The sequence below is a fragment of the Zeus faber genome, assembly GCF_960531495.2.
Source record: "Zeus faber genome assembly, chromosome: 8".
In the NCBI taxonomy this organism is placed as follows: Eukaryota; Metazoa; Chordata; class Actinopteri; order Zeiformes; family Zeidae; genus Zeus; species Zeus faber.
The window spans coordinates 32,054,097-32,080,347 of NC_137195.1; the positions used below are offsets into that span (position 1 = coordinate 32,054,097).

At 42.9% G+C, this 26,251-nt stretch overlaps 1 protein-coding gene across 3 annotated transcripts in view; it reads left to right on the forward strand.

Moving 5' to 3' along the window:
• The window catches only part of cep192 (centrosomal protein 192), a 76,348-nt gene that overhangs the window by 44,376 nt on the left and 5,721 nt on the right, over window positions 1–26,251 (forward strand). For 2 of the 3 annotated variants that reach the window (XM_080005075.1, XM_080005077.1), the window contains exons 25-44: window positions 29–121; window positions 365–483; window positions 1,157–1,342; window positions 3,784–3,874; window positions 4,071–4,250; window positions 4,629–4,889; window positions 6,391–6,512; window positions 6,989–7,098; window positions 7,581–7,746; window positions 8,089–8,176; window positions 8,324–8,402; window positions 11,021–11,144; window positions 11,391–11,496; window positions 11,709–11,931; window positions 12,012–12,088; window positions 12,758–12,853; window positions 14,670–14,789; window positions 23,291–23,403; window positions 25,226–25,352; window positions 25,793–25,851. In XM_080005075.1, coding sequence (XP_079861201.1) covers window positions 29–121; window positions 365–483; window positions 1,157–1,342; window positions 3,784–3,874; window positions 4,071–4,250; window positions 4,629–4,889; window positions 6,391–6,512; window positions 6,989–7,098; window positions 7,581–7,746; window positions 8,089–8,176; window positions 8,324–8,402; window positions 11,021–11,144; window positions 11,391–11,496; window positions 11,709–11,931; window positions 12,012–12,088; window positions 12,758–12,853; window positions 14,670–14,789; window positions 23,291–23,403; window positions 25,226–25,352; window positions 25,793–25,851 — 2,540 coding nt within the window. The remainder of the gene's footprint in view (window positions 1–28; window positions 122–364; window positions 484–1,156; window positions 1,343–3,783; window positions 3,875–4,070; window positions 4,251–4,628; window positions 4,890–6,390; window positions 6,513–6,988; window positions 7,099–7,580; window positions 7,747–8,088; window positions 8,177–8,323; window positions 8,403–11,020; window positions 11,145–11,390; window positions 11,497–11,708; window positions 11,932–12,011; window positions 12,089–12,757; window positions 12,854–14,669; window positions 14,790–23,290; window positions 23,404–25,225; window positions 25,353–25,792; window positions 25,852–26,251) is intronic. The other variant, XM_080005076.1, reaches the window with a different exon arrangement.

Sequence of the window (26,251 nt, forward strand, 5' to 3'; positions counted from 1 at the left end):
TTACTTTTTGTTTTGTTACATTGTCTAGACTGTCAGCCTCTCCACTCCACTGGGTAAATCCACTCGGCAGAATCTGCCTTTAAAGAATGCCGGCAACATAGACGTGCAGTTGAAGCTGAAGGTAATTCTGACCTTTGCTTTTCTTACAAGTTTTGCCATTTGGATAATCATCTGTGACGTTTTGGTACGGAATGCGTGACTCGCCACTGGAAGACATGTTGATATGTTTATCTCCATTTTGGCTTCTCGCCATTCTTCTCTTGTTCCTTCTCCCACCTTTCTGTTTTTTTCTTTTTGTTTGTTCTTGTTTTTTTGTCTCTATTCACTTTTTAAAATTTATTTTTCTTTTTTTTTCTTTCTTTAGAGCAGTGATGCTGACAACTGCTTCTCAGTCCAGCCTGATCAGCTATATCTGAGAGCTGGAGAGGAGCAAGCCATCGAGGTCTCATTCAGTGCACAGGGTGGCATGAAATCCAGAGAGGGGTACGCACTCGCTTTTTCTTTTCTCTATATTCTCATAGTTTAAATAGGACTAGGGTCCAGTCGACTAATCTTGGTGTTGATCGTAAGTGACCCGTCCTCTGTCAACCGAATTGCATTTACCATGTGTCCCCACTCCGTTTGGTGAGTGAAGGCTTGCCCATCTGGTCCGATCCCACAGAAGAGCTTCTGTAGCACAAATTGCTGAAAAAACGAATGCTGGCTATGATAGAAATGTGTCAGAACACATAGTGCATCACAGCTTGCTATGTATAGTGCTGCTTAGTTGCACACTGGTCAGAGTGCCCATGCTGACCCCTGTCAACTGCTGAAAGCGCCTACAATGGACATTTGAGCATCAGAACTGAACCATGGAGTAATGGAAGAAGATGGCCTGGTCTGATGAATCACGTTTTCTTCTCCATCATGTGGATGGCTGGGGTTAGGGTCCGATCAACCATCTGTGGGTTGTGCTGGAACACATCCCACAGATGAAGGGAGGGAGAGAGAGAATCATGCACAATGTTATTCTCACAAATAGTTGATGCCCTTATACTAGATAGGCCATCTATATGCATTTTTCTTTGACAAAATATCCTTGCAGCAGAAAGATACGTTGGTACTTGATCATACATGTTGAGGTCAAAATCGTAACCCTTTCCCACTCTCCCTGCAGCCTTCTTACCATCCTGGTGCTCCCGTCTGGCCCCCAGTACGAGGTGTCCCTAAAAGGAGAGGTGATTCCGGAAGCCACTGCCCACTCTGGCAGCATCTTAGCCCCCGAAGTGGCTGCCAATGTACCCCCCATTCTCTCCAACAAACAGTTTGTGGCCTGGGGAGGGGTCACTCTAGGGAGAGCAGTGTAAGAACACAATTAATTGACCACTTTATTTCACTCAATGGGTATTTTGGAATGGAAACGGGGGCACTACATAACATTACATAAAGTAAGGAAAAACATGTTTTTGATTGATATGCTATGAATTCTCCTGGCTTGGCCATCTATCTCATTTCATTAGATGCTCTACAATGTTATTCATGAAAGGGACTGAACAGACCTTGAGGGAATATTATTTCTCAGATGTCATTTCAAGATAATCCACAATTATTTTATTTTTTAATTTTTTCCTTTGTGTACTGTATGTGAAGGCAGTAACGAAGAAGATATTCTCCCAAAGGTGGGCATATCCCTATATAGATGTAAACAGATCCAGCCCTAAGTTGGTTGTCCGACACATGAGTTAGGACACAGGCAGCCCATTTTCATCATCTACCGCCAGAGTTTTTCTCTAACCACCGCAGTATTCAATAGAGACTGGGTCACGCCGTTTGCGTCAATTCAGAAGTTTGTTCATTTCAAACGAGAAATTTAATTTTTCTTTTTTATTCACCTTTATTTTTGCACTTAAAATCCATGCTGATTTATCCTGACAAAGGGATTTTATTATTTTTAATCTTTTTGGCATTTTTTCCATCTAAAAGTATCTGAAACATGGCAATCGCAGTACACAGCGCGAGGGGTCTCATTGGAACCGGAACCTTTCGGACTTCTTTTATTTGGGTTTGATCAATATCGAGGTACATTTAGAACAATTAGTGGAAAAAAGGTTGCAATTTTACCGGAAGTAGAAGAATGTTGGAGCGACTTCATTAGTTTGAGGAGCGTGGCGCTTTGAGACATCCAAAGTATTTTAAGTCCAAGCATCGTCTCTTGTAAGTCGTTCGCAACCTGCCTCCTGTAGGCTGCATACGTTTGACTACGCACGTTTGCATACGTACTCCTCACTTAACGACCAAGTTCCGTTCCTCGGACCAGGTCATTAAGCGAATTGGTCGATAAGGGAGGACCCATGTTATTTCACAGTAAGGGGGGCGTAGCGATTGTGAATGCTAGTGACCGTGAATGACCGACTCCGGGAATGAAACTGAGACTGAGAACGGTGATGGGCGATGAGATGCTTGACGCAGAGACAGCGCACATGTAGCGCGCACGCCGCCGTATTGTATGCAGCACGCAATACCAACTGGTAGGAAAGCAGGTTGTGAGTCCGAACAGTCGTTAAACAGGTAGGTTAAGTGAGAAGTACCTGTATTCCAAAAATAAACTTTTAGAATAAACTATTTGAATTGCGATTCAGTTGTGTACAAATTGGCTTACGTTAGCGAATCAATCCACATGTGATTAAGTTTTGGATAAAGCAATAAAGTTCAGTATAAGTTCATCCAGTTTGTTGCACAGTGAACGCACATTAGAGAGAAATAATCCGGTAACTGTGCGAAGTCCGGCGGAGACTCGAGTGCACTAGCATGTCTCCCTCTCTTCCAGCGTTTTGCTGTGTGTACAAGGCAAAGTGCATCTTCCACTAGAATGTCCAGTAATTCCACTGTGGCCATAAAAGTGAGAAATAAACCCGAACATCGTTGATGGAATGTCCTTTAGTGCAGAGGTTCCCAGGCACCAGATTTTTTCAGGAGCGATCTTCAATCTGCTCCGCAGCTACTAGAAACGGAGTACATTAAATACAGCACGAGTTTTTATTTGCTCTGTTTGCAGAAAACATCGCTCTAGATTGGAGCTGCGGAACTGTGCGTAAGCGGCTACTAAATTTGAGCATAAAAAAGTTTAATAAATTTGAATATTAAATAAAAAGCATCCAAATTCGAAGGGGATAATAGAGGAATAACTGCTGCCTTGATATTATTTGTATATTTTTTTTCTCTTGAGTTTACATATTTTCTATTTTATTAAGTGTTTAAGGTAAAGACATGAGAATACACTTAAAACTGTAACTTGAGCGTTATTATTATTCAATATATATATCGTAAAAACATGTAGAATTTAACAATGAATGCAATAATCCTCTTTCCAAAATTGGAGATCGAAAAAACACAAATAACAATAATGAATCTATGTGCATTGATAATATAGAAAATGCAGATCTTGGTTAAGAAGATAAAAATATTGATGAAACATTAACTGATAAACAACATGGTATGTTTATGGACATATGTTGACAGCCACTTGATATTGTACAGGAAGTATTAGACCAGCACTTTGATGATATTGTGTCTGTCACACAAGACAAGACAGGCAAGGAAGGTTTATTTGTGTATAGCACATTTCAACAACAATTGAAAGTGCTTTACATAAAACCTAAAAAGCATTCAGACAACATAAAAAGCATTATGTATTTAGTGTTGTTTTGTTCTACTCATCTGGCTATACCAGCAGACAGCCAAAAAAAAGATCTGTGGGTGGTAGGTTGAAAATCTCTAACGTAAAGCCGTGTGGCTTTCTTCCAGGCAACAGAAGCTTGTTCTAAGGAACAACTCGCCCAACGCCACGCAACAGCTCCGCTTACTGATCCGTGGTCAAGACCAGGACTGTTTTCAGGTAATTTCACGCCAGCAAGTCATCTCTTATCTCATCATCTATCATGGAAATAATCTATATAGAGCTAGTTGTTTTGGTGGATATTTCATCTACCCTTTTGTCATCTCCCTACATTTATAATACAAGGAATCAGAGAAACTTTAAAGTGTACATTCGATGAAATCCAAACTCTGTGCGCCTTCCCTCCCCCTACCAGCTGCAGAGCTTGTTCAGCCCTGAGGAGCGCCTGACCGGACACGGGGAGCTGTCCATCCGTACCAGAGAGGATGTGGCCGTCCACCTGCTCTTCGCTCCCACCAGAGTGGCCTGCATGCTGGCCAAGCTGGAGATCAAACAGTCCGGAGTGCAGCCCTCGCAGCCAGGGGTCAAGTTCACAGTAAGGATCTGGTTCCTTAATAACACATGTATTAATTGATGGATTTATCGTTTCCCCTCCCTTGTCCAGCTTCTGTCTTCTCTGTAGTATTCTGAGCTCGATCAATGGCCTCATCAACTCCACATCATGTCTCACCACCTTTGAAACTGAATAAACGTCAAATAACAGACAAAATATTATATCTGATTACGTAACAATCAAATTATCACATGCTTTTGTTGAGATATTTACTGTTCTGATAGAGTAGAGGGTGGTAAAGTAGACACCCCTGTTCCCCTCTTTTCTTCCCTGGTCAGACGATTTGAAACACAATTAATTGTGGATTCCCTTGGTAAATTATCTCCATGTCAACATTAAAATAATGCTGTCCCATTTCAGATTCCCCTTTCGGGTTACGGTGGTACCAGCAACATCATCGTGGAGGACCAGAGGAAACGGGCAGATGGCTATGTAGCTACAATGATGGGCGTCGCCGTCGGCCATGTCAGTAAAGTGTGTCTTTGCGTGAGGAACACGGGCTCAAGAGCAGCCTTCATCAAAGCCGTAACCTTCTCAGACATCCAGAACCGCTCCGTTATGGATCCCTTGGTCATCAGCGTCTCCCCATCACAGTTTGTACTAAAGGAGAGGACACAGGAGGTATGAGAAGGGATGGAAATAATAGGAAATGTTGTAGTTGGACTTGATAAACAAGCTGTCGTCTTCTTTAAAAGTAACTCAGGGCCAATATGGGCCATTGGCCCCAACTAAAAAGATAATCAGAAGTTAAGCAGGAAAGAGTGGATTCTTTTCAAACAAGCAAGGCCATTTATTACAATTTTCTCCACCTTAAACCTCAAATATCAGGATTTTTGTTTTGTTCAATTCAAGTAGGAAACTAAGGGAAACTAATGCATCTAAATCTAAAATAAAATAAAAACAGCCTGTCTTTTTGTAAGCTTCTCACAACACCCTGTTTATCCGGGGAGATTCTCTCCCGATGATTTCCCCGGCTCTCTCTTTGAGAGACTCTCTCGCATGAAGAAGGGGCTCTGGTCTCCTCGTGGGATGGAGCGGATGTTTGCGGAGCAGCGTTTACGTTTTCCATTTCACAAAAGTAGGAGACATGGAAATAAATCTACAATAAAAATACATTCTGAGCGTCTCTCCACATCTCTTCTACTTGCCAAGTTGCTATTCGGCTCCGTCACATCTCCCTCCTGTTAAGTCACGTTCAAGTTTTTGGACAATGTCAGAATAACAGGCAGGACTCATTTTTGTAATGCGATTAGTGACGCCCACTCAAAAATCGAAAGGGGGAAAATATCTATAATAATTCTTAATTTCCCCACACATTATTTCACTGAGTATGCCAACCTGCAAGTTGTCCTTAAAAATTAATTCACATGATTCTCCTCTCACTCAAAAAATTTCTTTAACCAACCTTAAATTGTATTTAACAAATGTCAACTGTCTTGCTAACTTCATTGATATTCATTAGTGGCTTGGCTAATACCACACAGTTAATCAAGGCAGACTAATCTGTATTTATTTTGCTGACATATCACAAGCAAATGAATGCACTCGGAAACAAAAAATGCCAAAAGTGGAAGGAAAAAATAAGGCATCAATCAAATTTTGCAAATGGGGTGAGAACACTTCACTTGAACCTTTTTAAAACAGGGAAAACTGGCCATAGGAGTGTGGATAGCATCAGAAGTCTGTTGATGTCTATTTAAAATGACTTATTTCACTCAGAAATCTACATTTTCAATCATATTTCCTTAAAGTTAGCAGAGTAATCTCTTACAATGCCAGTTAATTCATCACAAAATACATAAATGTTTTAAGTGTTTGGTAAGATTTCATTTCTATGAGGAGACTTTGTTAATGTTTTGGTTAAAAATAGATGGACAATAGGAATTCCTCATTTTTTTATATATATATATATATATATATATATATATATATATATATACACACACACACACACACACACACACACACACACACACACACACACACACACACACACGCACTAATATACTTAAGGTTTGAAACTGCATTTATAGCATATACAAATGAGCGCTTAAATAATCCGGGAATTGGATCTTAGTGAACGTGATCTTTGCTGTTGGTTGTGTTTTGTGTGCTCGTCTAGGTCATCACAGTGCTAATGAAGTCCACTCAGAGGGAACTGTCCCTATGTCAGTCTGCAGATGCCACGCTGGCTGCCGTGTTCTTGTTCTGTGGAGACGAGGTCTCTAGGCAACAGTATCGAAGGTTGGACTTGGCCTCCGTTGTTGTTTTATTGAAATGGTTAAGGTTGAATAGCCTCATTCAGTGTTCAAATGAGACATCAATAATGTCAATGCCACTTGGGGTATTTATTTTCTTTTTGCTGTTTTTGTCATAGATTAACTCCATAGTCACAGTCCACTATCACAATGTGAAATTGGGTGTTCTGTGAATGGCGTTATCGCTTGAAGTGTATTTCCATTCCCCACCCTAACATTGTTTGAAACTGGGTGTCGAAATACAGTTATGAATAACAATAATTCAATAATAAACAATAAGCTATAATTCTCACTTTCACTACTCAAATTTCTCCAAAGAAAATGTTATTTTTAATAGTAGCCAGGTGAAATGTTCCGTACACAGAGCATATCATTTCACATAAAACTGTCCTCGCAGAGTTGGAACTGTTTTTAGAATGTTCTTTTTATTGGTATAAGTTTGCCTCTTTTGGTCCCTTACAGCTTGCTCCATTTCAAAGCGGAGGCTGGGAGGAAGGTTCTTTCGGATAATAGCTTGTTGAAAAATATCAACTTTAACGAGAAGTTCCTGGGAGAAGAACAGATTACAGAAAGTAAGAAGAATTTGAATGAGAAACCGTAATCTTACTTATTGTGAATTGTGATTTAATTACAGTACATATTTGTGTCTTAGTTTTGTTCTGTACATTCTTAATATAAGTCTATGATAACCTCTTATACTACCAGAAGATTGTGTTTGCTCTATGGAGAATCTATAGAGTGCATTTTAATTTAATGCACTCCAGTGACTTTCACAGTAATATGTGTGTCACGGTTTATATATTTTTCATCGAACATATATAAGTAAAACTTACTAGAAAACCTCCATACTGCTTGAAACGACACAACTTCCCAGCAACAATCTCCTTTGCTTTTTGAGTTCTCATCTGTTTTTTTTTCTGTTTTTTTGTTTTTTTCCGTTTGTTTGTTCGTTCGTTTCTTTATTGGGGGGGGGGTTCAAGCTGTCAAGGTGAATTTGCTATACAGCTCATTGACTGTGTATACAACTCTTGTCAACATCCCGTCCTGACTACAGCTTTCAACCTGCCTCAGAGGCCCAACGAGGCCCAAATCTTCTATGGGAACATGAACAAGGTGGTGGTGTCCCTGCTGGGCAGAACTGACTGCTTGGACTCTGGGGAGAAGGACGGCGTTGAGCCCTTTCAGTCCTTTGGCGGCGGACACGGTTCAGAAGCAAATGGGTAATAACTCCACCACAGCCCTCTTATCCCTCAGTGAAATGCAGACAATTTGGTTTGATAGAATAAATACTGCTTTTTCCTTTTTTTTTTTTTTTTTTTTTTCTATTTATTGAGATGCTACTCAGGATAGACACAATAGAGAAATGTCTGCTCTTATCCTATGTCTTTTTGGATAGCTTTGTCATATTCATCTTGTTTTGAAAAGGATTATACAACTGATACTCGACTGGTTTGTACACAATCCAGGCTGTATTATGCAAGATGATCTGATTTGAAAATTTTCTACTCGCTGTATATGGGTGCGTTGACATCTTGGGCACTGTTACATACTGTACTTTCCAGTTTTACAAATGGGAACGTGTCTCTGGATGTGCTGCCGGTGAAAGGCCCTCAGGGGTCGGCGCTGAGAGTGGCAGAAGCATCTTTGAAGGTACCAGTATATGATAGGCTGTTGAAACATTTTTAAAATGCTAAATGAAAATTCATTCGATTTGCTGTCATTGCAACATGTAATTCATTGAATGCACAATGAACATTTGCGCCAACTTTTGAGCCCTTGAATGTCTCTGAATAAAAGACTGCTGAGGCCTCGGATAGACGGCAGGACTCCTGGTCCGTCCAGCCCGAGCAGATCGCCCTCACCCCTCCCACCATCAGTGAGTACACGCAGAACTTTCAAGGTGTAGAACCATGTCATGCCGGCCTCCACTATCCTTCACTCCAAATAAGAATGTTGAGATGAGCGTTCTGTAGAACCCTTGTAGCATGTGTTCCTTACCTCAATGTCCAAGTCCACATACTGTCACGAATCTGGAGCTTCTGTAGACATTGTGTAGAGAATCAGAATCAGAAATACTTTAATAATCCCAGGGGGAAATTACTTTAACACACCGATCGGCCGTACCATTGAAATCACTGACGGGTGAAGTGAATAACATTGCTCATCTCGTTCCAATGGCACCCGATAAGGGGTGGTATATATTCTGCAGCAAGGAAACTGTCAGTTCTTAAAGTTGATGTGTTGGAAGTTGGAAAAATGGGCAGGCATAAGGATCTGAGCAACTTTGACAAGGGCCAAATTGTGATGGCTAGACGACTGGGTCAGAGCGTCTCCAAAATGGCAAGTCTTGTGGGGTGTTCTTTGTATGTAGTGGTCAGTACCTACCTAAAATGGTCCAAAGAAGTGCAAGGGGTGACAGGGTCATGGGCGCCCAAGGGCCCATTGCTGTGCATGGGGAGCGAAACCCTGCATGTCTCTCTGTCCTGCATGTCTCTTGCTGCTTATGGGGTTGCGTAGCAGCAGACTGATCAGAGTGCCATGCTGACCCCTGGCCATCACCGAAAGCGGCTACAATGGGCATGTGAGCGTCAGAACTGGATCATGGAGCAATGAAAGAAGGTGGCCTGGTCTAACAAATCACTTTTTTATTACATCATGTGGATGGCGGGGGCATGTACGTTGTCAATCTGGGGAAGCGATGGCACCAGGATGCACTATGGGAAGAAGGCAAGCCGGCGGAGGCAGTGTGATGCTCTGGGCAATGTTCTGTTGGGAAGCCTTGGGTCCTGACATTCATGTGGGTGTTACCTTGACATGTACCACCTACCCAAACATTGTTGCAGAACAAGTACACCCCTTCATGGCAACGGTATTCCCTAATGGCAGTGCCCTCTTTCAGCATGGTAATGCACCCTGCCACATTGCATAAAATGTTCAGGAATGGTTAAAGGAACATGACAAAGAGTTCAAGGAGTTGACTTTGCCTCCAAATTCCCCAGATCTCAATCAGATCGAGCATCTGTGGGATGTTCTGGAATAACAAGCCTGATCCATGGGGACCCCACTTTGCAATTTATGCCATGGGCACACTACACATCTTTCAAAGTTGTCAACTCGCTGTATTGTTCACAGTCACCAAATTTTTGCCATGTGATTGGGAATCCAGCAGTCTTGTGGTTTGCACACTACATGACTGATTTGTGACAGGGGGTAACACCATTACAAGATCTTTCATCAGGAGGAATCCCAGAAGAGTCTGTCGGGTCTCCAAACTATGTTTTGGAACAAACACACATGAGAATTGACACCGGAAATGACACAATACCCATGCACAGGACAGGATAATTAATTTTTTATTATATTATTGGGGAAAAAAAAAAAGCTGAATTTAAATAAGAAATATATTAAAAATGTAAAAAAGTAAAATAGATATATTGTGTGTTTCTGGCTGCTGCTCCATGCACTTCTGTCTCTCTCTCCTTCTTGACTCCTCCCCTCTCCCTGTCGCCCCATGTCTGCTCTCATTGGCTGAAGCTCGTTGCGTCACTCCCTACCCGATCCCGACACGACCAGATATTAAGCTTGCTTGATATCTTACTACATCTGCGAGCGCTCGGATCGCGTCGTGAGCAGTTTACACCACATGCTCGCCCCCTTATGGGAGCGTGCTATGATTTTCGGGGGCTTTTCTGGGCAATCTCCAAAAGCTTGTCAGCGAGTGGAAAATCAGCCCAGAATCACGTAGTCTGAACTCGCGATTATAGGACTTAAAGGGATCTGCTGCTAACATCTTAGTGCCAGATACCACAGGACACCTTCAGAGGCCTTGTGGAGTCCATACCTTGGCGGGTCAGAGCTGTTTTGGTGGCACGAGGGGGACCTACACAATATTAGACAGGTGGTTTTGTTTTGGCTGATCTGTGTAGATTACTTCTGTGGTCTTCATGGCAAGCAAACGGCTCCCTATATTACAATGTGCAATAAGGAGCTGTTGTATTTTTTTATTACTGCTGTTTGTATGACAGTCATGTTTTTTTTGTAATCGTGACCAAAAATGCTTAATTTTGCAGCAGCATTTCTCCAAACGTGAAAAAAAAAAAAAAAGTATTTTTTAAAGAGAAGCAAGGTGCAAAGTTAATGGTTTTCTCTTTGGTTTTCTCTTTCTATTAAAGCAGTACTTTATGACAATGCGATGACTGAATGTAGGCTCATCATTCTTCATCATTTATCAACATAACATTCTTCACGGTATAAAAAATAAATAAAATGAAGTTGTCTCTAGATAGCCCCCTAGCTTTATTCAGTCTTGAAAGCAAAAAAATACTCCCTTCATTAATAAATGACAACCTACAATGTACTTGTGTTGAGGTCAGGAACATACAGTATCCAGTCCAATCCTGCAACAAGGCAACCACTTAAGACGCCGGCGTATTTGTCAAGCCCCGTATCTTACGAGCAGGCTGCCATGCTGCCCACCCTCTGTTTGCCTTTTAGATGACACAGCAAGCCCCAGGAAGGTTCAGATGAAGAACAACACGTCCAGGGAGTTGAGCTTTGAGCTGTCCTGGCCAGCCCACTGCCTCACCATCACCCCTCAGCATGGAGTCCTGGAGCCGCAGTAAGGATCTGCCCTTTCTTCTAATTTCTTTGTCGTAAAGAAATTGTTGTTTTTGTTGTTAAAGTCCCAAATGCCAGTTTCCAGTACATGCTAAATATTTTTTCCAAGCGATATTAGTTGTGAACTAATAATTGTAAACTTTCTACAAAGTTAAAATTAATAAATAAAAGGTGTTTTCCAGATTTCATAGTAACATGTTCGCTTTAGAAGGAACTCTGCTAATCGTTTTATTTATTTTTAACCCAGGTGCCAACTGCAGATTCTGATCAGCCCTAACCCGTCACTGGCAACAAAACCCTCCCTGCTGCCCTGGAGTGGACAGATCTACGTCCAGTGTGACGGTACACAGAAGGTATTGGAGCCCTTACAACTAGTGGATGTGTGTGAAAATGTTATCCAATGTAAATTTAAGATCAATTGACCAGTTCTTGATCCCATATACTAAACTCAAAGCACCAGAGATCTGGGGAAAAAGTGCTGCAACAGTGCTTGAAGTTCAATGGATTGTACCCATACAAACCCTGAACATAACCCCAGTGGAATGAAACAGTTACGTTCTTGCAGTTCATCAAGGTGCAGATCCGGTGGGACCTGGACTTGGATGTGTCGGTGGCTCCAGCGAGTAGGACACTGTCGGCACTAGCCCCCCAAGCTGCCACCCCTCTGCTGCCTGTCACCAGGCCCAACCACCAGGCCTCTGCATCCCCGCTGCAATTTCCACAGGCGCCTGTGGAAATCCGCAACAAGACCATTGCCTTCCCTACCACTCCCCCAGGGGAGACCTCAGGTGAGCCACTCGTATCAGAACTCAATGTGTCACTGCAGTGAAACTGTAACAATTTTTTTTATTTTTTTGCTTTTCCTTAGAAGCACATCTGGAAGTGGAGAACAGGCAAGAGGAAGTGAGGTGGTACCTGTCCTCTTTTGCTCCGGCATATGTCAAGGTACATGGCAAATACGACACACTGCTGTGTCCATTCTCTCCATCACGGAATCGCTCTTTTAACTTATGGATGATGGGGAAAATGTTTGGAAGTTCTAGCTCTTTTATCTCATCATGCCAGGGTTTTCAATTTTGCAGGTCACACTCCTACAACTTGGACACATGCTACCTCAGTGAACAGACAATTTCACACTATTTCTTTGCACGATTTAATGATTGATCGTTTGATTGCAACAAAGAAATTTCGCTTCCGGAATGATGAAAGTACATATCGATCTTTAGAACAGCAATGTTTTGTACGGAATTCAATTTGGTTCAACGGAATTTTCAAAGAATTATCGCAGCTTTGTTTCCACTAGGTGGAGGTAAAATTGTCACCACGTATTTGCAGGGAGCTTGACCTTGGTGAAATTGAAACGTGCACATTTCTTGGCCTGACTAATCGCGAAACTGCATCGGCTGTGTTGACCGCCGAGCGGGCATTTTTGACAGAGAAACGGAAATGGAGGAAGCAAATTATGAAACTGAATGTTTATGTCCTTCCTTTATTTATTTTCTCTGTTCGACTCTTGTTCAGAATCATCCTCTGGCAAATGCGTTTGCTACCTTCACATGTGACCTGTGCTGCTCATGTCTCACTGTGGTTTGCTCTCTTGCTTACTCCCCTCAGGGTGTCGATGACAGTGGAGATGTGTACCGGGCCACCTACACTGCATTTAGATGCTCTAGGGTCTCCGGTGTGATGGGAGCCCAGGAAAAGATGCAGGTAATCCCGAAATTACACTTTACTCAGGCCGAAATGACAAAAATGATAGGCGTTAGACCGTAATTTATCCTCAGCCACCATGGGAACAGCGTCCGTTTGATGGAATTAAATCTTCTGTTGAATAAAAGAGCATCTGCCCCATTGACCCCACGGTGCCCCTCTTATCAGGCGCGCTTTTTATTTTTATTTTAAATTATTGGGTATCGGGGTAGCGAATTGTCTGGGCAAGATATATTCATGACCTCGTAACCCTCGCACCTCAGCGCACCTGCAAGGTGCGAGGGTGTGCACAGCGGCTCCACTGTGCTGCTCCTTTTGCCCAGAGCTACAAAATGCCTAGAACCGGAGCTTTTTATTTTTTTTATTTTATTTTATTTTTTTTTTTTTAAAGCACCTGCCCCTAAAAGTCTGTAGGGCCGGTAGAGGGAAATGAGACCCGATAACCAGTGGTTACTCAACAGCTCTGAGCGGAGAGGGGGAGAGCTTCCTCCCTCTCTCCCTCTCCGCTCCAATTTCAGAACACAGTCAACTGCACTTACACCGTTACAACTCTCAGATTTTTCCTGGCAGATAAAAATGTAAAAAAAAAAAAAAGTCTGCGATCGATAGTCGATTGCCAATGACTGAGTTGATCGCCGATAGACGATTTAATCGTAAATCGGCCCAAGCCTAGTGGGAAGGCATAAAAATAGAGCAGCCATTGTATTGCCTCACTTTAACAGCATTACAGTCCAGATTTGTAAATTGAGGGGTTTTGTGACTCTGTTAGCAAAAGAAAACGGAATCTTTCAAAAGGTTGCTGTAACCATCCCATAACAAAGTGAATGACAGAATTTGGGTTTTTGGGGACAAATTGAGGCTTGACACTGTCCCTTTGTGGGTGTGGGTCTGTATGGGCTTACATTTCAAGCCTACCGTGCTCCTCAATTGATAACAGGGAAATGGCCCCTTCAGCCTAAATACGCGTTATGCCTCTTTTGAAATATGAAACGTAGCCATGATGAACTTTAAGAGGACCTGTTATGCTCTTTTTCAACAAGTTTAATATAGGTCTCGGAGGTCCCTTAAACATGCTTTTGGATTTTTTTGCTGAAAATACCTCTCAGAATGGTAAGAGTGCATAATCTAACATGGCTCTAAACCATCCTGGTCCAGGAAGCATTGTTTCAGTGGGTGGGGCCACCCTCCTGAGGCCCTTAGTTCTTTGAGCCAACGGGATTTCACTTTATCAGTCCACCAAAATCTGTTTCCGAACAAATTTGAGGCGAGAAATCCAGTTACTGAATCTTAACTCATGATGCCCCATACGACGTAGGGAGATGCTGCAAATCTAAAGGGCTTTTTTCATCACATGTTTTCACAAATAGACAGCTCACAAAAAACTGACCTGAGTTGTCTTAACTTGTTGTCTTGTTTGTGTGTTAGTAGGCCCATCAGAGACCCAAATGTATGTGCACAAGCACTGCAAAACTGAGCTTTTCATAATAGATCCCCTTTAAATATCATTTTTATTGAAGTGACAAGATCACCAATTTCACTTTAAACTCAGAGATAAGCGTGGGGAGCGAGAGTACCAAGAGAAATTCTTGTTATTTACACCCATCCAACATAAAAAATGACAAAATACATTTTCTCAACATTGCGACTTTGTAAATGCAGCCTGTGTGCATGAACTTGTTCTTTACTATCCAATACAAGGCTATTGAGAAATAATCATATACTAACTTCACAGTAGACACCCAGATATACTGTATATTGTTTTGCACCTTGCAGCCGCCGTCGCACGTTTTAAACTTGAACATTTCTGCTCTTCCAGGTGTCCTTCACATTCCTACCCAGGGACCGAGGGGACTACGCCCAGTTCTGGGATCTAGAATGCCACCCAGTGTCTGACCCTCAACAGAAAACCAGAGTTCGCTTCCAACTCTGTGGGACGGTGAGGAAACCAACCGCATTTAAACATTACATTTCAAAATTTGACATTTTTGTTTGTTTTTCCACATAATAGGTGGGATTCTCGCTCGGATTCTCAAGTGTAGAATCCGAACTTCAAAACGAGGTATCAGTTTTGGGAATCAAGCAAATATTTTGGAAGCTATGACTTATTAAAGATTAAGGTTTTGTAAACAGAAGTTCTGAGAAATCAGCCTATAAAGTTTTACTTTGCTGCTCAAAATACACATTTAGAAACACAATTAGTGCTTTAAATGGTAAGATTTTTGATAGTGCCGTACTCTTTCAATGAGATGTGTTGAATGTGTTTTTGTGAAATAATATTTGAATCACATCAGTAAAGCTGTATTTTTTTCCATTCTAAGTTCATGCTCACTGTAGTAGGATGACCCCTCTATTATTCTACTTACTTTTATTCTACTATTATTCTATTCTACTTTTAAAATGACCAGGTCAAAATGATCTACCGGCATAGAAAAATGCTAAATATATTCATTTATATATATATACTGAGTATACTTTACATAAACAATATATGTTGGCGTACCTTGCATCACTGCATGAACCCTTACGGCACAGTACAATTAAATACATTTATGGGAACTACCATACTCTAACGACTTGCATTGAATGGGGTCGGCCAGAGTTCGGACAGTAGCTGCTGGTAGCCAGCCTCAAGCAGGCTTCCAAATGATCATCAGTCATGGTGGAACGGTATTTGGACTTAATTATCTTCATGTGGGAAAAGGCTGACTCACATAAATAAGTAGAGCCGAATAATGCAGTCAAGGAGGTAGCACATTTTCTCATGTTTGGGTAATTTTCCTCTGTGAGTAAGTTCCAAAACTGTCCATGAGCCCTGGACTACAGCTGAATGTCAGCCTGTAGTGTTAACATCTCATCCTCCACTGCAGATGAGTTCAGGTGAAACAGTGTTGCAATTTTTGATGCGAGTGAATCAACCTCAATATCTTCCCTAAATGGGTAGCACATAAATGTAGCAATTGGCTCGAGTAAAGCAAAGTCTTGAAACCATTTGTCAAAGTCTGACAGACTCGTAATCACCGGGTGTCATGACATTTCACTGCATATATGTATGACTGTATGTATATGTATGTGACAAATAATCTCTTGAACTTGAACTTGAACTTGAACTCAATCTGCTTTGTGTAGCACGCTGTCAAGTTGTGCACACGCCTTCCCTTGGGTCTCCAGCTCTGATGCAAGGTTTTGAAAGTTCCCCAAATCATGGCGCTGCAGCTTTAAGGACAGAAGTTGCATTTTTCGTCTGAAAGCATTAACTGAACTGAACATGTTGACCACAGTTTTGTCTTTTCCTTGCGGCTCTAAATTAAGCTCATTCAACATGTTGGTCAAAAAAAACCAAAAACGTATTTTGAATGTCGCGGGATCACTATCTTTGCGATCTACCGGTCGTTCTACAACTTCTAAACATTCCATCCCATTTCCTGCATTTATTGTTTTATAACAATGATAGTTTTAAGGAAGTGTCACTTTTCAGATCGCGTGCATGAAAACCCAGCGTTGTCCAGGTTAATTTAAAACGTTTTTATCAAAACGGTTTCACATTCTTACTTCACATCACACTGAATATGGAAGGATTATCTTGATCTGCATGTTTGCATTCACTGTTTGCACTGTTTTGTGAGTGGGTGAGTATCTGTTTTTCCCTGTCTAATCCTTAGAAATCAAACTCGTTTTGAAAATACTGTCCCTGGTACTGAAATTGTGAGGAACCTATTGTTTTCTGCCGGAAGTTGCAGAACGTTCGCATCGCCGATATGCCATGGTTCAACAACTTCCGATTGGGTGGTGGAGCGAGATGAGATTGTGGAGCAGGACGCTTTGTGACGTAATCATCCAATTTCCAATCCAAATCTTGTAATTCGTTATACTGTATATGTGCAGGTTGTGGCACATCGTGCAAGGTGTGTGTGGGTGTGTGTGTGTGTCCCTGTATCCGTGTGTGTCCGTGTGTCCCTGTGTCCCTTACCATATGCTGTGTTTAGTCCATTTGAATGAAACCCTGGTACAGTGTGTTTGACCAGGTGTGAATGCAGAAATGGAACTCGGTTGCAGACCAGTACAACAAGTCTGATACCGCGTGTGAGAGGTGGTGTCAGAGCGGTTTGCTTGCAGTGCAGGGCTCCAGATTACGATCATTTAGTCGCATTTTGCAACCGTTTTTGCAGACAGTGCTACTTAATTTATAACTCGGAGCACCCGCCGTGTGTTGCAAATATTCCAACCATTTCTTTTTTTGGATCATCGTAAATCATGTGAAACACGAGGAGGGAGGGTGTGCGTGCGTGTTGTCAACAACATACAATTTTAAAATGTTTGACCAACTTTCGGAGTGTGTTATTGCATGTTGGCTTGGGTGAATGTGTAAAATTTTAAGCGCCCAATCGTGGCCCCAACCTCCTCAGGGGAGCAGGGACCCAGACTGGGGGGTCAGACAGCTTTTTTTTTCTCCAGGATAATTACACGATTTGATCCTTTTATTTTGCTCCTCCACTCTTTATGATTTGAGATTTTAGGACGCGGTCCCAAAAAAATGGAAAATTGAAAAAACAAATAGCCTAATTAACGATTGTTTTAACCGAACCTCAGTGCTGCCCCCAGTGAGACCCAGGTCTCCATCCTGGGCCACGGTGAGCTGTGCAGGGTGTAGTCTGCTGGCAGAGCCCGGAAAACTTCTAGAGTCCAGGGGGAGCCTCTTCCAGAACACTGCATCTGTTTGTTGTTTTTTTTAAACCTTTTTGTTTTATTATTTAATGAGCATAAAGCTTTCCCTGCACCTGCTCAGCTGGATGACTTGAAAAAGAAATAGAAGAAAAGAATAGAGCACACGGAGCATGGACAAAGCTCATTTACATTCACAAAGAGGATCTATGTAGTCATATGTGTGCAACATTTTGAGAAAAAATAATTAATTTCTGCTGACAATTTCACTCCAATGACACATCTTTTTTCGAATGCAAATTTTCAGATTCAGAGCTTATGTAATGTAGTGACACATACCTTATGTTTACATTTTGTTTATTATTTGGTGTCTATGTTTAAAAACTATTAAACATAGTCAACTACACTATTTAACTAAATTATTTTTTTCTACCCAGATCATGGCTTTCCCCAACTGACAAACGAGGGAAGTGGGCACTGGGATGTCAGGAGGAAAGCAGGTCACAATTCAATCAAACATGTTGGATTTCTTTTTCTTTCTTTTTTTTTTATTTTTTATTTTTATTTTTTTTCTTTTTACCTGTGCTGTCAGCATGCTGGGCATACAACAGAGTATTTGTATGCCATTGCATTTAGGACTGAGTTCAACTTCTCAACCAGCAATACCACTTTTTATTCATTCTTTAATCCTCAAGAACTGCTCGCGACAACTCTGTCCTGTGGACGACCTTTGGGATGACAAGAGCACAGATTTTTGTTACACAAAACCACCACCAATCCCCAACTTTGGAGAACGAGCTTACCATGTTTTGGTCGATAAACAACTAATCATCATGACTACTCCAAGACGGGGAGAATCACCATGAGTGAGACAAATAAACGTAAAACCAAACAACATCTAGATGGTAAAACAAACATCGAAACGTCAGATTACATGTATATACCAAACAGAGTTAATGCAGTCCAGGAAAACTGGAACAGCAATTTGAGCATGTGGCCTCTTCCTGTCATAGTTATGGCAGTAAATGTGCGAGGAAAGAAGAGGGATGTAATCCACCCCCAGCCTTCCCCCTAGTAGCGAGTGCCCTGCGCACCGAGAGTGCCAGAACAGGTACCCAGGTAGCCAGGTGCGACGACGGGAGTCCGCCCCCCACCACGGGACACCACATGGGGAGCCTGCACCGAGCACACCCGGCCAGGCTAAGGTCCCCGCTCGCCCCCCCACATCAGACACAGAAGGACACTTAAGCGCCGCCCCCCCACACACAGGGCAGGGGACCCCAGCAGCGCGCCGACCACTTGGCCAAGACTCGAACCGCAACCACGCCTCAAACACACGGACGCCAGCCACAGGCACGCCCCAGGGCCATGCACTCACGCACACCCACCCACACAATCGGGGACCAGCAAGCTCAATCCAAGGATAAAAGCAGATGCCCGGGGCCGGGACACCCCCATTCCCACAGCACCAAGCACCACAGATGTCCCGACAGGCGCTCAGCACCTACCCAACTGTAGAGCCCCGGTGAAACCCGAGGGGACCCGCGCATGCTCAAGGAACTACACTGTGCCAGACCCGCCCGGTCTGTTTGACGGTCACGTCTGGCCCATGTACGTCAAATACAAGAACATTGTGTCTTCAGGTGGAAATAGAACGACTCAGACAAGAAGTCGAATCGGGGCAAACCCTCGTCCAAGAACTTTGTCTTCAGCTGAAGGAAATCGGAAACCATAAAGAGGAAACTCTAAGTCAAGTGGTAGGTTCTCGTTGTTGTCACAACATTGCTACGACTTAGGAAGGCTGAAGTATTAATGGATGAAGTTATGTCAGTGATTAAAGTAGCCCATATTTCATTAAATTAATCATCCTTGTTTTTGGATATTGCCAATAGTTTTTCCATTGAGATTAATTCTATTTATAAATGTAACCATTGGGATGTGGTGAGATTATCTCTGTTTTTCCAACTGAGTAATATTATTTTCTTGGCAATTGTTAAGGCGATCAAAATGGGTTGGTGGTGTTTGAGTGGTAGGTCAACTGAGAGGACCATCAGCCAGTTTCTTAGGAGATGGCTGGGGCTCCCTCGGTCCTTAAGCAGCATTGCCCTGTATGGCCATTCCACCAAGCTGCACCTCCCTTTCAGTGGACTAACAGAGGAGTTCAAAGTCACCCATTCCAGAGAGGTGATGATGTACAGGGATTCGGCAGATGCGAAGGTGTCCTCGGCAGGAATTCTCGTCAAGACCGGGAGGAAGTGGCAGGCACAAGAAGCCATCAGCAGAGCGGAGGCAAGGCTGAGGCACAACACCTTGGTCGGAACCGTGGCAATGGGGAGGGCAGGCCTTGGTAGCTTTCCAAAGCCACGCGTGCCTGTGGAAAGGAGAAGCGACAACTGGTCCAAGACGAGATCCGTGCAGAGGTGGAGGAAGAACGCAAGTGCAAGATGGTTGATATGTCCAAGCAAGGGGCGTGGACTAGGTGGGAGCATGTGGATCCTCGCAAACTCACCTGGGCAGAGGCCTGGAGAGCTGAACCTCTGCGCACAAAGTTTCTCATCCAGTCAGTCGACGACGTTCTCCTGAGTCTGGCCAACCTTCACACCTTGGGCCTGGCAGACACTCCTGAGTGCAAGTTGTGCCAGAGGAGGGGCACCATGGAGCACATTCTGAGCTGCTGCCCAAAGGCGTTAATAGAGGGGAGGTATCGCTGGCGCCACGGCCAAGTTTAAAATCCTTGGCGGATTCCATCTGCACAGCGATACAGAACAGCAAGACCCAGGTTGCCCAGAAGTAGTCAATCACGTTTGTTAGAGCGGGCAGAAGGCAAACCATCAGCCCAACGCTTCAGGAGGGCTCCTCACTACCGCTCGTGACTGGCAGCTCCAAGTTGACCTGGGGAGGCAACTCAAGTTCCCAGCTAACATAGCTACCACTTCACTCCGCCCAGATATGGTGTTTACATCGGCGTCCACCAAGCAAGTGGTCCTGCTAGAACTGACTGTCCCATGGGAGGACCGGATTGATGATGCCAATGAGCGCAAGAGGGCTAAGTATGCTGAGCTCACCAGTGAGTGCCGGAGCAACGGCTGGAAAGCCCGCTGTGAGCCTGTCGAGATCGGGTGCAGAGGTTTCGCAGGTCATTCACTCCTGAGAGTGTTCAAACTCCTTGGTATTAGAGGACTGCAGTTGAGGAGAGCCACTAAGAACATTCTTGAGGCCGCCGAAAAGGCCTCACGGTGGCTGTGGATCCGTAGGGGGGATCCGTGGTGCGCGCTACTTGTACACAAGCCGGGGGGTTGATCGCCCCTGGTTGGGTCGCCTGGTGGAGGGTGTCCGATGATTAAAGACCCGAAACACCCTGAGAACCCAGGTCCATCGCTGAAGATGTGTGTCCAAGTACCACCGTAAGGTGTATTAAAGTTCTATCGCCAACAATTGCCAAGAGAAAGATCACTCATATTATTTTATAATGTCAGACGAACGCTAGGACTTGTAATTATCTCTGGTTTGTGAACGGTCTAAACTTGGATCAAGTACTGTGTTGAAGTCCTCTCCAAGTATAATAATTAAGTCAGAATTCCAAGAATTTTGAAAATATATTGTAAAAGAAATTTGGGTGTCATCATTGGGGCCATAAATATTTGCTATGGTTAATTTGATGTTTGATGTCCTCAAATTCTGTTGATAGTTATGCATCACCCTTCTGTGTCTGATATTGTGGTTTTATTCTGATATGGGATACTTTTATTGATCAATAGAGCAACAACTCTTTGTTGGAGTTGTATGATGCAGAACACATCTAACCCATTTAGCTTTGAGTTTGAGGTGCTCGGATACAGTGAGGTGAGTTTCTTGCAGTAGACAAGCTGGGGTTTATCCTGGTGAGGTGACTTAGAATATGAGAGGCTAAGGCTCACCAGCTAAACGTAGAAAAATCCTAACTCACAAACCTAATGGGTGTCATTGAGGTCAGTTAGGGGGTTATGGATCTGGATTTTTAGTTTTCCCATGCAGCAGCACTGTGCATCCAAGGCAATAGCTATACTACCGTACCCATGTTTTCCCAAAGATAAATCTGTGTTTTTCTCCTTTACATTTCTTTTTACTGTCCGGGTATTGCACAACGTTTGTAGTGCTACAAATCTACACAAACAAATGACATATAGACAAAGATAACATAAAACATTGCAGAGTCAGACATACATATAGTGAGAGTGGATAGAGAGTGAGAGTGAGCAATATTTACAATCCTGACATAGATAGGATGTTAATTTCTACATCTCGCATATCAGAATAACAATCAGTGTGGTGGAGGAGTCTCGGAATAACAGACTGTCTACATAAAGTTTATCAACAACCAGCGATACCCGTTGACCCTTCTGCCGGTTCTCCTGCAGGTTGGGGTTACAGCACCTTCCATTGGTCATTGATTTCCCAGGGGAATTGGCCTTTTTACCCAGCGTGGTTCCTTTCAGTTCCCGTCCTTTGTTTTTAACCCACTCCTTGTGCTTAAATTGTTCAAACTTGGCAATGATGGAATGGGGACGGTTCCCTACGCAGTGTCCCAGTCAGTAAACCCGTTAGACTGGATATGCTTCACAGTGTCTGTGGGGACTCTCGGGGCGGTTTTGAGGATGTCTTTCACCATGTCTTCTGTGGTCTCGTGTTGTTCTCTGGGGTCCCAGAAAAGATGAGGTTGTCTCGCATACTATCCTGGATTGGACATCCAGGATGGTCTCGTTCATTGTTTTATTTTCTTTCTTTACAACCTCTGTCTCCTTTGTGAGACACTTCATGGAGGTTTTTAGATCCACATTGTCTTTTTGCATCTCCCTGACCATGTGGTGCAGGTTAAGGCTGGCTTTAATCTCGGTAATGTCTTAGGTACAGGGGACCAAGCATTTCCAGCTTCTTGTCAATCTCACCCAAGACAACAACCTCTACAGTGCTGGGGATTCGTCTGTATCGATAGCTGAGTCTGCCTTCTTCCTCTTGGCTGGGTTGTTACAGTCCTGGTCCTCTTCAATCACGTAATCGTAATAATAATAATTAGTATAATCCTCCTAGTATAAGGTCCTCTGGCAGTTTCAGGGCCCTCCGGCACAGAGACGCAGATGATGGTGTTGAGAAAACACAGTTTATTGTAGAGAGTGGGCTATCAGAATGGAATAAGCCCAGGAGCAGATGGACATGTGTCATGACAAGGGCTGCCCTCCTGTGTGTGGGACGATGGGGGTTTTACCTGTTGCTCGTTAGACCAACCAATGAGCAACAGGTATGCAGCCACACTGATTCTGGGCCACAATTACCCAGGACAGGTGCGGCAGCTCAAACCACACTATCCCCACACCACATCCTTCACTTTACATTTGCGTAGTGTGTGTAGTGTGTTTTTTGCAATATGCTTTATTTGTCTTGAGTTAGACCAGATTGACGGTGTCACTTCCGTGTTCTTGCGAGTTCACAGCATGCTCCGTCACCTCTCCTATCAAACATGTTTGTTATTATAAGGGGGTAGTCCTTCCAAAATCCTTTGGTGTGTTCCTGTCAAACAGCCAATGAGATTGTGCAGCTTTAGACATAGAAATGTTTGGGTTAGGTACTGGTATTTTTTTTTTTTTATGTCTCTTATCGCACCCAAGAAACGAGACACAGGGGGCCAGTAGTTCAAAGTTATTTGGCAAAGTGCTCAGCAGGGTCTAGAGCACATCGTCACTCAATAGAACGGATATGACAAACACTTTGAAGCGGCCACATGCAACATGTTTGTATCAACAGGGAGTAAAGTCCGGACCTTTCGAAGCCCCACAGGAGGGAGACTGCTTTCTCGTGAGGACTGAGGCGTCCGTCAAGTCCAGGAAGAGAGCAGAGGGCCCTGCCGCCAAGATCCGGTGAGACGGGACAAACGTGGCCCTCCAAAACAAAGCGAGCTGTCTCCTCCTTACCAGAGCAACCGATCCTCCTTTTGATATAGCTCGGAAAAAGATGGCTTAAAAAGTTAAAACAACGTAAAGAACACGCATATTTCTCATTGGGTCTCATTCATGAACAGCGATTCACAGATTTGCGCTTATGTCCTGCGTATGCACAATTTTATACAGAAATTCAGGATTTAACAATATGTTCGTACTTGAATTTGTTCTTACTTTAGAAGACAATTTAGAACTGCCATGGACCATGTGTACCAGGTGTCATGGTTTGAGTCCTGGAAAATTATATTGCCAAACTTTAACTACATGTAAGTGGCATATTAGAACCACAATTAGCAAAATTAAATAAAATTGTTAATATTCCATAATATATTATGTAAAATAATATTTACTACGAATAGTGTGTGTGCGTGTGTGTGTGCACCCTGAAGTAAAATATTGCAGTAAAGGAGTTGCAACAAAGCTTAGGGGCGGGACCGCACTGTATGTGCAGCTGTCCTATCACATGTATTTGACATAGAGCAGAGACCAAATGTACGTACCCAATGAGACCAAATGATTACAAAATATTTCTTCAATCACGGATACAAACTCAAAATGTTGCGCGATGATTACGAAAATGAATTAGGCTTGGGCAATTGTGCAAAATTCCAAATGTAGTTGGTATACGATTTTATCAGGGGCGCGCGCAGTGGGGTTCTCATGCATGTAACGTAATGTGTCTCCCCGTTTCACAAGTGTAGGATTTATTATTTACAAGTAAAGCATTTACACAAAAACATCCACTTTTTACTAAGTTAAGTCCCAAAGCAACGGGGAGATGTGCGTGCCCATTGTCCCGACAGTGCACAGGGTTTTTTTGGAACAGCACAGAACGGGACAGTCCCTTAACCCAGTTGTGTTTAAAAATGTTGTTTCATACATGCAGGAGACAAACAAAAATTAATAGATCTAAAATAAAGAGACAGGCACGGGAGCCGGCACACACCACTGTTTGGAGAAGAAACCAAAAAAAACTCCACTCCAATTCTCTGAGTTAGGCTGTATTTCATTTTCCATACAAGTAAGAAACTAAGGAAACTAAATAAATCGGAATCTTTCTCTATTTCATTATATTATGTATCTCCTATTATAATCACAAGAATATGATCTTTTTTATTTTTTTTTTAAGTGTTATGGGTATCGAGGGTGTGGATTGTCTGAGCAAAATCATGAGTAACACTTCATGAACCTCGGCGCACCTGCAATGTGCGCACAGCGGCTCCGCTGTGCTGCTCCGTTTTCCCAGTGCTGCAAAATGCCTCGAACCGGAGCTGGGGGTCCATGTGCCTTTTTTTTTTTTTTTTTTTTTTGAGCACCTGCCCCTCAAAGTCTTTGTACAGAACTGTAGAGGGGAAGGGATATCCGATCACCAGTGGTTACTAGACAGCTCTGAGCGGAGAGGGGGAGGGCCTTTGTCCCCTCTCTCCCTCTCCCTACATCTCCCCTCCATTTAAAAAAAAAAGAAAAAAAAAAAAAAAAAAAAAAAAAGTTTGCCATCATCAATGAATCAACAAAAGTAATGTTCAAACAAGTTACTTTGATGGAGGGCTTAATTTTATTAGTAATTTGTTACATTATTCGTTACTGGGAAAAAGTAATTATTACTAAACTGCCCAACACTGTTAATGAATGAGGCCCATTATGTCCCAAAGATTATTATTTTTTTTTAATTCATAGCTTTGTCAGCATTATTGTTTCGTCAGTTTCACCCTAATCGCTTATGTTTGCTGTGACTTCTCAGTCCAGATGAGGTCACCTGGCGGGGGCTCTACTCACCCCAGGAGCTGTACACCTTCCCGAATACACGGGTGGGGCAGTCCAGCACCCTGAAGGTCAACATCCGCAACAACTCCTCCGACGCGCATGAGGTGAGCCAAAAACACGCAGGCCTTTATTATGTCAGCAGAAACTGAAATGCAGCAGGTCCTTCAACCCCATTCCACCCACAAATCATAAATTTTACATTAATGGAGCAGGGGATTTAATATGCGATAACAGTTCAAACTTTCAAGGCTGTACTCTGTTGTTGCCCTATGACCTTGACTAGCAAACAATCTGCTACTTGATGAGACTTCTTCTCCCCGCTCAACTACTTAGAGGGTGAACGAATGAAGGAAAGTAGATGTCTGAAAGGCCTTAAAATGTTGAGAATCCTCAGCTGAATCCCTGTACGCACTTGTGTAATACAGTGTGCTACCGATTGTAGTTGCGTGCATGCGTGCGTCCGTATGATAAATGTCATAACCCTTAATCGCTGCCCCATTGCTTTGCATGGATTTGATGTTTGGCTGTTCTAATTGACTTACAGCTGAAATTTGTAAACCCTCGGGAGCCGTTCCATGTGAAACATTCCAAATATTCCCTGAGGTGAGTTGAGTTGCTCGGTATCCTGTGTTTTTTTTTTTTCCTTCATTTTTTTTACTTTGCTTTTAAAATCTAAAACCCTACTGAAGTAGAACTGCATTTATTCAAACCCCACTGCAGTGACTGTAGTTTCAGGAGATGGTGATAATATTAACTATTGATTGGTTTATTAGAACATTATCCAACGTCTTGCTAACTGGCGGCAAAAGGGGAGAGAGAGCTGGTGCGATTGTGTTTTAGAAAAAGGGGGTACTACTCTACCCAATGTGAAATTGACCAGCTAGATCCGTTCATTACCAATCATTTCCTCGTAGAACTCTTGTTTTGGTCTGCATAGTTAAAAATCACCAACACCTATGAAGATTGTTATACCCGGGGTTTTGTTTTGCCTCACTCTCCTGTT